The 12,440-nt window shown below is 37.2% G+C and overlaps 1 protein-coding gene across 1 annotated transcript in view; it reads right to left on the minus strand.

Moving 5' to 3' along the window:
- ADCY7 (adenylate cyclase 7) overlaps positions 1-11,865 on the minus strand; it is a 31,289-nt gene extending 19,424 nt beyond the window's left edge. Inside the window, exons 1-8 of the mRNA XM_009578830.1 lie at positions 11,695-11,865; positions 10,214-10,414; positions 7,984-8,148; positions 7,034-7,183; positions 4,642-4,790; positions 4,228-4,339; positions 1,362-1,489; positions 950-1,108 (exon numbers count right to left, since the gene is read on the minus strand). Of these exons, the coding sequence (XP_009577125.1) occupies positions 950-1,108; positions 1,362-1,489; positions 4,228-4,339; positions 4,642-4,790; positions 7,034-7,183; positions 7,984-8,148; positions 10,214-10,414; positions 11,695-11,865 (1,235 nt within the window). The remainder of the gene's footprint in view (positions 1-949; positions 1,109-1,361; positions 1,490-4,227; positions 4,340-4,641; positions 4,791-7,033; positions 7,184-7,983; positions 8,149-10,213; positions 10,415-11,694) is intronic.
- Between the last annotated feature and the right edge of the window lie 575 nt (positions 11,866-12,440).

Here is a 12,440-nt window from a genome sequence, read left to right on the forward strand (position 1 = left end):
CAATTAAGAAGTACTAATTTGCACAGACTACCAAGAACCTACAAAATCATGGTCTCATTTGAGAATGGAAAAAGAGAAACTCTTAATATGGTCTTTTTTGGTGCCGACTATCGGGGGGGGCGGGGGGGAAGAGTTTCTTGGCTGAATTCTAATCCCCAAGTTCAACTTAGAAAAAAAAAAAATACTGTCCTAAATGAGGAAATACAAAATGCTGGTGTTTTTAAAAAACATTTATATTTGTCCTTTTCAATAAGCATCTTAAAAAAGGCAGCATGAATATCAGCCTCAGACCCAATCCTCTGCATTGCTGAGCAGCACATGGCAAGTTACATTACTGCTTTGCCTCAGCTCTTCCACTCAGGACCACTCACTTTCCTTCCTGTTCCGCCATGACAAATGCTGCACAGAGAGAATACGCAATAACCAACAGCTCCAAACTCTCCTTGCTTGGATGCTCCTCATCAGGCTGCATTTTAATTTCTGACTTGTGTTTTTTGGGGGGGTGGTGGTGGTGAATATAGAACTAAGATAAATCAAGTGGGACTGATCAATATATTAACAGAAACATTAGGTAAATATGCAGCTTTGCCTTGTCGACATAAGTAGCATATCTATTCTTTAGCTGAACTTACAAATACAGCATTATCCCTGTGCACAACACGGATTAACTAAGTCAACATAATGCACTGCTGAAGACGGACAAGCTTCTTCAATGAAGGGAAAGTCAAGAAGCAGTCACTTGCCTAAGAATAGAATTTTATAGTTCATTGAAAACAGAATCAGAAAATAATAACATTTTACAGGTCTGGTAAGTACACATTTGTCCTATTTTCATCATCCCATTATGAGGATTTGTGTCACGGCACAGTTACAAATTCCAGACTCATAAACCAGGATTATGAAAGCCATGATGACGGAGTGAATCACCACTGACAGGGAAGATCCTCACCCAGGTACGCCCGCGGACTCCATGCGGTTCGCTAAGGACACGTCGTGCGACCAGACATCATACTGCCACTTCCGGAGGCCAATCACACCGCACAGCACGTTCCCAGAATGAATACCAACCCTCATGTTGATATCCACTCCTGTGGCTTCTCTCACCTGCCTATGGAGGGAGGAGGGTGTTAGAGCATAAGTTACACTTTTGATTTTCTCTTCTCCTCCTCCTGGAGATCTGTTAAGGTTTAGTCTCATTATACACTCAGTGCAAAGACAAGAGACAAACTTATGACCTAATGCGTAACTATCCAACTACAGGTAATAAATACACTTTGAATGTTGACAAGGAAAGTGAGAATGACTGTATTCAATATCTTCATAGCCTCGATACATTACAAAGTCTTCTGTGCTATACTTACTTTATTGCTTCACACATGTCGAGTCCCATTTTAACACAGTTCCTGGCATGAACCGGTAAGGACACAGGTAGGCCTGAGACACAGTAGTAACAGTCTCCCAAGATTTTTATTCTCATGCATTCATTCTCCTGTGAAATTACGGTAAACATATTTAACAGGAAAAAATGAACTGCAAATAGGCTAATGACACCAAAACTAGGACTTTTCTATGTCGTTCTAAGAAAGTCAGGCTTAATTCAATCCTTGTTGAAGCAAAGCTTATTTCTCTTTTCCCACATCCAAATGCCTGGACATTGCTCACTGGAGGGTAACAGAAATGACCACTTAAAGCATTTCTGAAATAAAATTGTCTTACTAGTTTCTGACTTTATTCTTGGAACTGTGTGCAATTGAGAAACTATAAATAAAAACAAACTGTCACAGAATTTACCATCTAAAGGATGAAATCTACTTATCTATCTTTTAATCTTTGTCTTTATTAACACCTGAATTATAGGCAGTTTGTTCACCTTTTCCTCAATTTTTGCACGGCAGCCTCATAAGTAACATTGTGCAGTGTCGTAAAACCTGCACAGAATTTAGGGAGACGTTAGAATTAAGATGCCCAGCCTGGTAGTTTTGCAGAAGCAAAATGGGTTTTTTTGTTTCAAATATGACTGAAAAGGAAGACGGTACACACTACAGTTTGCTGTTGCTAATAAAAAAAAAAAAGCAGTACTATCTGGCAGCAGAAAACTTTTTCCTAACTGTGCAACAGAGGATACTGCTGCCCATGACTGGCTGGAGAAAGGAAAGGGGAAGACCAAAGAGCTCCTCATACTGTCTTTTCTTAAAACATTACTGAAGAATTTTAACTACAAAGGTTGCAAGCAAGCCAGGGCTAATTCTGTGAGGCTGTATAGTGTTTGACTGATGAGTAGAGATGGCTTAATTTGGGCTAGCTGACACCTTCAGCTGCCCAACCCTCCCTGCTGTGGGAACAGCCCAGCAATTCTTCAGTCAACTCCAAAATCAGCCCAAATCAGTGGCAATTTACCAAACTAGGCTGTTCTCCCTCATCAGTCAAAGCCTTAAGAGAACATCCATCATTCTCCACCATCTTAAGCCATCCAGTAGGTTCTGAGCATTGCAGCAAGTGACAAGCTTAGATAGCCCTGTTCTTCAGTTTCAGAGATCAGCAGGGGAACCTAGCCCTAGGTTAGAGCTGTTAGACTTCAGTATCCAGCTCAGTGTCCAGGTTAGCCATTGACTTTTATTAGGTACATTGGAGCCTACAACATTTTTACATTATGGAAAAGATGACTGAGAATATTCCCCAGCAGAACAAAAATAGCACAAAAAGCACGAATCTCTTCTCACGGCTCAACCACAGAGTTGCAAAAGACCTTGACTCAGTAAATCCAGATATTTTTTAAACAGTGCAATTTGCAGACAGGATTGAGAAATTAAAACATATCACTCAAAATCTGGAATCTTTTCTGTTTTTGTTTGAGGAACAGTTGCAAAAAATGACCAAATGTCTTTAACTTCTGCTTCTACTTTGTCATAAAAAAGTCGTGGCAACTAAGATGACATGACTTACTTGCATGTTCTTAAAAGCTGCTTTGCAACAATACGGTTAGTACGACTCGCTTACTTGCCAGTACTTGAAGTTTTAACAGCAACTGAATTCATATAAATACAAAGATTAGCAATGTCATTTAGTCAAACAGGTTAACTAGGATTTTAGCCAGGTTTTAATCAGTGACATATTTAAGAATTTATTCAATGACATCCACAAAGTTTTAATTAAAGCAATTTCACTCCTCTGCTATATTAATAATTTTAGAGTTTTCCCACTTTTTCTGAAGAATTTTTAGAATTTCACAAAAGCAAGATTTTCCAAGTCCATTAATTTTCTAATTTGCATTCAGTATATCCAAATATAGTCAATTATGAAAGCAAACCAACATCTTTAAACCATGGGAAGTTTTGATAGGTAGTCACTAGTCTTGAGTTATGCTTTACCAGTGCTAAATTTCTAGAACCAGAATTTGGGTTGGTATTTGATTTTTTGACGTCACATAGGATGCAACAAAATGCAGTGTTTATTTTCCTAAAGCCATATTTGTCTCATAATACTAACAGAAAAATCAATGGTTATGACAGAACATATATACAAGATTAGGGTCAGTTTTAGAGGATAACAGAAATCATCACACAGAGTCAATCATGCAAACATGTGTATGATACAGTTGCTGTAATCCGAGAGAACTCAAAAACTGCGTTTGTAATTACAGTTGCAAAGAAATTAACCTCAAGCAGCACTTGGAAGTGGTAAGAACTACTGCGAGCCGGAAGGGTCAGTAGTGAGGGTATGTCTTAATAGGGACCATTTTAATCTACTTCCCATTCTTACACTTTTCTGTAAGTATCCATTACTAATTATTACTCCTGAGCTAAAGAACTCCTTAGTCTGATGCAATATGACTGAATTTATGAATTTAAATGTGTGCCTGAGAGTTCTCCATTTGTAGAGCCAACAAACAATCCTTCTAACTGAACACAGCAAAGCTCCTCAATAGAGCTTGTATACAGTACCTCTTACAGCCCTATTACGATCATTTATTGCCATCAGACATTTCCCTGAACAATACAGATAAACCTCCGGACTCAAGAATTGGAATTACAGTAACAACTTGCTAAATTTCCCATTTTTGTTTTAAGTTTTCTATGTGATTTTGCTAGTTAGCTTTAACGCCAAAGCAGTCTTCCCTTCCTGACTTCAGAAGCACTAACACCAACTGCCTTCTCTCTTGCGGAAAAAACTACTTCTTTTTCCGATGGTGGCCTTTATCCCTACTGCACAACAAACTGCAACACCTACCTTTGCAATCTGATCAAACTTTCCAAAAAGTTCGTTCAGCATCACCACTAGTTCCTTAGGAGAGCAGTCACTGGCAAGGCGAGTAAATCCTACAATGTCTGCATAAAGAATGCTAGACAAGAACAAAAGGAAAAAACAAAATAGTTGAAATTCCATGGTCAGCTTAAATATTAAAATGCATTTAATAGAAAGCATCTCTCTGTTTGGAAAACAACTCCAGAAAAAAAGAGTTCAAGTATCTCAACTGATTTAGAAGACAGCACGTCAGTTCAAGACACGTTATCCTCCCACAACAGAAAAGAAGCTCACTTCAGCCTGAAAGTCTACCTCCAAATTTTAATTTCACTGGACCATATACACTGCTGAGAATCAGCAGCTTATATTAATAAAATTACTTCTAGAGTTTCCACTTACCTAACATTTTGGTGCCTTTTTACATATAGACTATGGAAGTTGTTGTCATGCATTTGCCTATTATCATTAGTTTCCTTTAGTCGCTCTATGATTGCTAGCTTCATTTCCATAGAGATATGAGCTGGCAGTATGGATAAAAGCAAATTTTCCTAAAAGGAGAGGGAAGAAAATTAATGATGCAGAATTCTTAACACAGTAAATTTGAAACTGCAGGATTTTAGTGACTGCAAGAAGGAATTAAAAAAAAAAACAAACACCTTTATTCAAATAGCTTTTGAGTAATGCTTGTCAGGTTTTCCAGAAAAGACTTCTACATTTGTGTTCTCAAAATCACCTATTTTACAGTTAAGTAAGGGTGTTGCATATTTTTTTCTTTTGTTCCTTGTGACCTAGATGTGACATTTCTCTGTAACCATGAAACACACAAAAATTCAGTATTCAGTACTACAGTTTCTGGATAAATGAAAACTTATTTCGTCCACCAATCTCAGTGTTACGTTAGCATTGTCTGATAAAGCTTCTGGTAAAAGCTTATATTCTGTAACGAACAATCTATGCAGTATTAAAAACCCTTGTGAATTCTCAAATGCTGGAAAAGCAGCAAAAGTGTTGACAACATGCTGCTATAGTTTAAATGAACCAGGAACTGATGCCACTGAAATAAAGTCTTTTGAACTGAGTGAGAATACAGACTCTTCAAAAACCACTTACATTGTTTGATTATTCAGTGCACTGTTTTACACTGTCTTTGACTTAAAAGCCCAGTCTTCAAAGAAGACCCTAAGTTGCTAGGCAGAAGAGGAAGACAAAAAGAGAGTACTTTTAACCCAGGAAGGGCTCTACTGCCCCAGAGACAGTCACCACAGAAGAGGAAATGTTGCATGGAGCAGCTACAAGCAGGAACTTTTTCAGATGACATCGCCAGCAAGGTCAACACATTGTGTAACTGAGTAAAATGCTGTCCCTTTTGACCAAATCTTTGTCCCCTTTTCCTGAATACCCAATGCAGCAGTACACAGATGGCAGTAAGCCTGCCACCAAAAAGAAATGCCTCAGGATCAGAGTGGGAAGAGGTAGTCCTTGAGCATCGAGTACTAGAATACAGTAGGTATAGACAGCAGTTTAGTTTGAGAAACAGAAACACCTCCTTCCCCTCTTCTAGTATTTTAATACTAGGAGAGTCAACCTTGGGGAACAATTTAAACTGACAGTAGAGCCCCAGTGAATGTAATGGGGCCATTTGAGGCTGGCACATTACACAGTTTTCAAGGAAGTGATGATGAACCCTGAACAGCATTTCTCACATCATTTTCACAGAGAAAAAGTGGGTGGCAAAAAGGAGACTCAAAATTGTGAGACATATTACAACACAGATGAAAAGAAAGCAGTCCATAGACTTAAGCACATCTACACTTCAAACAAGCAGCCATTAAAAAAAAAAAACAAAACCCACACATGCAAGTTACCACATTGCCCAAAGAATGAGAGCACACTGCCTGTGTAAACTGATCAGATGCTTCCCTGGCTGCTGCGTGGGGAAATTCTGCCAGGACTTTCATGCAAATTTGTCATCTCATCTCACAAGATTAGCATCAGAGGACAGATCACACTAGCAGTGTGGCATTTTCTTCTTTTCAATTCGATCAACTCAGTCACTTTTCAGCCCCTTCCTTTTATGTAATAACTGGTGGGCAGAGAACTCGGCACGCATCAGCCTTCTAGAGCTGCTGTTCTTAACCCTACTTATACCAGGATAAAAGAGGAAAGCTGCCCTAGTTTCAGCTTTGATACTTCGTTACAATCCTTCCTCAGTAAGAAATTCACGTTCCTTGCTTATTCTTTAAATACCACTGGAGTTAATGGAAAAAAACGATGTCATACTCGAATACTGTAATCTATTATGCGATTTTTTTTCTCCCTTAGGCTCCAATTTTCTCTTTCTAGCAAAAGAAAATAGTTTGTGAGACAAGAAAATACAAGAATAAATAATACTTTGGAATTCAAAAGAAAAAAAATGCGACCAATGGAAGTATGAAACTAACTGTTGAAATTACCTTACAAGTATTTTTCAGGGCATTAAGGGCATGCTCTTTTAAGTTACCTTGGGCCAGTCCCAGTAACATTTTATACTAGGAAAAAAGTAACTAAAATAACTGGCAATTACATTCCTGTTACAAATACTGTGGTTCTCATATAGACAAGCCACAGAACAGCTTCCTCCCTTTAACTTCCTTCTTTTGTTACAAATGGCACAGCTTTTATTTTTCACACTAGGTGGGTATCACAAAGATTGGACCAAGCCTTTCAACATGCATTAGTCACCAACCTTATAAAATTATACAGACTTTAGAAATGAAAACAAGCAATTTATAACATGAATTAGTTCACTCACTTGTTGCCTCTTTTCAATCTTCAGTTTCATTCGGACCTGAATGCACTTTAGTGTGTATCTATACAAATCCCACGAAGCAACCTGCATTTGGCGTTTGTGAAATGCACCCATCAAGTTACCACAAAGAAAAATGACAGCATTGGCAAGTAGCTGCACAAGAAGAAAAATATTTACCTACTGCAGAACAGTCATTGATACTTCACCAATACACATACTACTCCCTTAAAAACTATCAATCCCAGACCACATTCAATTTTTCTCTTACCCTGTGACACACCAAATCATAGTGTTTCAATTAGCCAGGATGTACTTGGGAAATATAAGCTAACTTTCAAAAAAAAATACAGTAGTACAACGAAACAGAAAATTCTGCTATATCATTTAACATTTATTTGCAGGCACCAGTGTTTGATTTAGGGAGAAACCAGTCTACAAACTCATGCATCAGCGTGTTGTGTGAAGTCTGACGCACACCTGCATCAAAAGAGCTGGGGTGCTCCTTTGAACACACCCTATTAATAAGTGTTGGGAACCCTGAAAGCACCCAGTAGCACTCCCAGGCCCTGCTGACTCCCCAGGGCAGCAAGGGCCCTTTTGATCCACCCTGTAGGCAGTGCCAGATGAAGTTAGATAGGACGCATCTGAAACAGCACAGATTGGGAAGAACAATTGTGACAAAGTTTGTCATATTTTGAGTAACTTAGTTAAAAAACTTAAAATAATAATTCTGCTTCTTCCTCTTAGGTCAGAAAACCAAAATGCATTATAGATGAAAAGAATTGTGGTTTTTATGAAAAGCATGCAAAACACATTGGGCCCAAACTCCAAATCCATGAATTTGGAACATCCATGTGGAAGTTTGGAACTTACCTAAACAGGATAGTTATGCCAATAGCAAATGGTAATATGACTAGGATATTTAATTGCTTAACAAAGTAGTATTTCCTTACCTGAAATAGAATGGATTCCTTATTTTCCTGAGAAGTCATGCTTACCACAATGCTTAGAACAATAATATGGGAGAGAGCAGAAAGAATGCTAATTATGACAGCACCTCTCATCCCAAAGGGTAGCATGGTATAAACTGTGAAGATTATGAATAGAAAGAATGGCACCTTTGGAAAGAAAGAGAGAAAGAAAGAAAAAAAAAAATACACATACATTATTAGGTGCCTGCCAAAAATCACTACAGAACAAAGAGGAAAGTAGCAGGATTCTCGCTCATTTTCAGGCTGAACAATTAAATATTGACATTTCAAAAGCACAATTTAAAACATAAGAACAATGGTAGTCCTAAAAGCTTTGAGGGAATTAGCAGCTATAGATTCATAGATAAGACAATTTAACATGACATATCACCTTTAAGTTTTTCAGTTGTCCTTGCCCTTCATCCTTAATTTATCCATTACAGCTGAAGATGAACTTCGTACATCATGTATCAGGAACAGTGTGTTGCAAGGATAGCAATATTGAATAGAACCAGATTTCTCACCTTCTCCAAGTTCTTATTCTAATTTTAACATCACCTGATCACATGCGTGTGTTTACTCCATATTTGATAAAACCCAAAAATCCGACCAATACTTCCTGGTGCTGACACAAGAGAATAATCATTATTGCCACTAACTACATATTTAGCTGCACAGATTTTACAAAATGCACAATGGTCCACTGAACTGCTAGGGATCAGAAGGAAGGTCTATAAAACTTAAATCCATATTTATAGATTTGTTATAGTGTTTAGCTCATATATATGGAAACTAACAACCCTGATCAGAGGAAAATACTGCAGCGTTCCTGGCTCAGCTCCATCTCATCATCGCAATGCAACTCGTGCCATTCCAGACACGAGCTTCCTTCAAGGAAGTCTCAAGGCCCAGACTGCACTTAAATGTTTTGCCAGAATAGATAGCTTGGTTGGGACAACAGTAAACAAACAAACAAGCAAATAAAAGTTTTCATTCAACAGAAGTAATCTTTTCATGTTCATCTTTACTATTATAGCTGGACTAAAAAAAAAAAAATAAGTCTTTTTCTGACATACATACAACCCCTATCACAATGTTCTGAATGCTGTGTAATAGTTTTATAAGCATGGACAAGCATGCTGCATTTAAATAATACCTACATTTAAATAATAGCTTTAATTAGTGATAAATTCATAGCTTCAGATAAAAGTCTGAAATGAACCTATTCACTTCTACTTTCTAATCTAGGGTCTCATATTTTAGGCCTTAAATCAACATTAATGAATTATTAGCACATGACAACAACACAAGACATTGGCTTGCAGCACTGAAAGCAGCAAAATCAAATCTTTGTTTCATTACATATTTGTACCTACAGCTAAGAACAGTAAATTTTGTTTTTTCCTAAGGTAATAGCTTCTTCCTTAAATTAAAAAACACTGAACAGCAAATGTAAATACACAGTGCTGGATCCAGGCCATAATACAAATCAGATTTTGGCTGTTTAACTGATAATTTATATCTTTCTTTATTTGAAATAAAGAGGGGAAGGGGAAGAGTCAGTAAAACAAGATTAAAAGTCATTTTTATTTCATTAAAAACTCTTCTGTTTACATTACGAGAGCTTAGGAGGAGTTTCCTACAGATTATGATATTTTTGGCATCATGAAATCGCCCGTCTTCTGATCAGAGATACTAAGCAATGAACTTTAGCCACACCCAGCTATGCCAGGATGTGTCATTAATTCTTATTGTTCACTTCACCTCTCCCATTGATTTGAAAACATGCTCCCTAGGGCACACCCAGCTCTAGAGTCCTTTATACATTTCTTGAACACCACTTTGACCCATATAAATTAACAAAGCAAGTAGTACTAATGAAAAATTCTCTCAAAGATGAATTCATAGTAATTAAGATTTAGTAAAAAATCTTAAATAAAAATACAATTCAATTACAACTTAAAGATGCAATCCCTGCATAGATTTATGCTATTATCCAGTTTTCTCAGATGAACTGTATTTTCACTATAATAAAGAACACAAACTAAAACTGACTATAATAAACCAATAAAACCAATTTAGGAAAGCGAACCTAAACCTCAAGAAAAATTTATTATGCAGTTATAACATTCAGAAAAAAATAAAGCACACACGTTCATATATACTGACTACCAGTTCTATGTAAGTACCTGAATGAACAAGATATACATACCTGTTCCCACAGTTGATAATCATTTTCTTTTTCAAAAAGAGATACATATCCTACGATTAAGAAGCAAATCCAAATCATAACTCCAAATAATGTTAGCCATCTCCGAAATAGGGATTCAATAGATAAAAGTAAGTACATGACTGCAAATATGACAAGAGCAGCACATACTGCAATAATGAAGGCAAGATGATAATGTGCTTCCTGCAAAAGCAAAACAAAGTGTTATACTTGGTCTAAATGTCCCGTTTAGAAAAAATGGAAAATGCATCTATACTGTCCTGGAAACAGCTTAGATCGCTTTAAAACATGCTAACCTGAGTTCCTAAGTAGTCTAACTGTAGCAGCATTAAACACTTTCTGATATTCACACATACAGAGATAATATAATATATACTACTATAGATACCCAGTCCACCCCAGTTCCACCACTATTATTTCCCAAACCAAATGTTTTTGGTTTTGTCTTTTAAGCTAAATTCTGACTATACTATATTGTACAATGCAGAGGCACCCAAAGAAATGCATCTAAGGAGTTCAAGCTTTGCTAAAAAGGAGTGTAACAGCTCTGTTCCTAAGTTCTACAGATGACTTGTAACATACAAATAGCAATGCTACTTCTTTCCTTTTTTAAGAAATAAAAGCTAAAAGGGATACAAGTGCAATTGGCAAGATTAGATTTGTTGCTAAAGAGAGACTTAGAAAGACACTTTATCATGAAGCACAGTATTTGGCAAGCAGTGTTAGAAGGCAATGAAGGATTGTAACAGCTTCCTTATTACCTTTTTACAACATTATCTTTAAATCAACTCCCCTTTTTACCAGCTATCAACTGGGCTGGCTTGAAGAACACCTAATTTCTTTACAGAAAATCGTATTACGCTACACAACAAAAAATTCTTTAAGCTGCATTTTTCCTATGCCTATAGGATCCCTGCTCTTTGCTAACTAACTATTGATTCAACAGATCACCCTTTGTACTGGGAGATTCCTGTTGTGGTTTTAATACCAAAAAAAAAAAAAAAAAAAAAATCTACAAATCCTTAAAAAAAAAAATCACCTCAGGAATTCATAACCAATGAATCACTATATTATTTTACATTTCTTAGATGGCTCTAAAAAGAAAATACGAGAAATGCATGACATTTTAACTTATGTTCTTGTTCCTTCCTTGGCCCCTTTATTACTTATTTACTACCGTAGCTACCATTTAGCATAGATTATGATTTGTTCATAACATATAGGAAGGAAAGAACAATCCTTGCAGTAACTGTGCATGTCCCTGACAACACCGTCTCCTCTCTTCCCTGTCCCTTCAAAAACATACGCAGCATTACATACACACTTACTTGATTTCTTTCAACACTGCAACTTTGATACCATGTGGCTCAAAAAATTATTTAGTCAGAAATGTTTTGTGTGCTGTTATAGCGATTCCTCATCATCTTTGAAAACATCGAACACAGAGAAAAAAGTATACTCACATCAGTGACAAAAAAGATTATAATTAGAGTAGTCCAGAAGATGATTGCGATGAAGAGCAGCAATAGCAGGAGTGGATGCTGCTGGCTTGTATAGCGGTACTTCTCATAGAGCGGGTCTGATATCCTGCAGTCATCGTTTTCGTTGAAGAAGTATTTACCTTTAGCTGGCATTTTCTCCCAGGTTGGCTGCTATTTCTCTCAGTTCCCAGTGCACACAGTAAGACACAGCTGAAGGTACTGCTTCAAAGAGAAGTTTTGTCTTTTCGCTGCTGCCTCTGCGATCTTTAGGCACGCCGAGTAACCCACGTTCTCTAATTTTACTTCTCATGAGCATTAACTTTAGATTTCCAATGCGATCAAAAGCAAAAGAATTAGCCTCCCCAAAACCATGGGCAATTCATCATCAGTTCTATACATGAATCTCTAAATCAACTTGTATTTGTGCAGATAGCAGTTTTTGGCATGGGGGTTTTTAACTTTTCGCAGGTCTCTAACTCCTTTCCATAAGCTTGAATCTCACTTGCTGGGATGAACTCTGCAGAGAGACAGTATTATTAATTTATTCAGTTAAGTGTACACAGTGTTCCCCAAGGGGGAGAAGAAAGAAGAAAAAAAAAAAAAAAAAAACAAAACATTCCTTAAACTTCCTATCCGCATGCTCTACCGAGCAAGCAAAAGCTGTTTCTTGCTGGCGGAGTGGAAGCCCAACAGCCCCGTGCGTGGGCAAAGCTGCCCAGCAGCACAGA

The sequence above is a fragment of the Fulmarus glacialis genome, unplaced genomic scaffold, assembly GCF_000690835.1.
Source record: "Fulmarus glacialis isolate BGI_N327 unplaced genomic scaffold, ASM69083v1 scaffold16635, whole genome shotgun sequence".
In the NCBI taxonomy this organism is placed as follows: Eukaryota; Metazoa; Chordata; class Aves; order Procellariiformes; family Procellariidae; genus Fulmarus; species Fulmarus glacialis.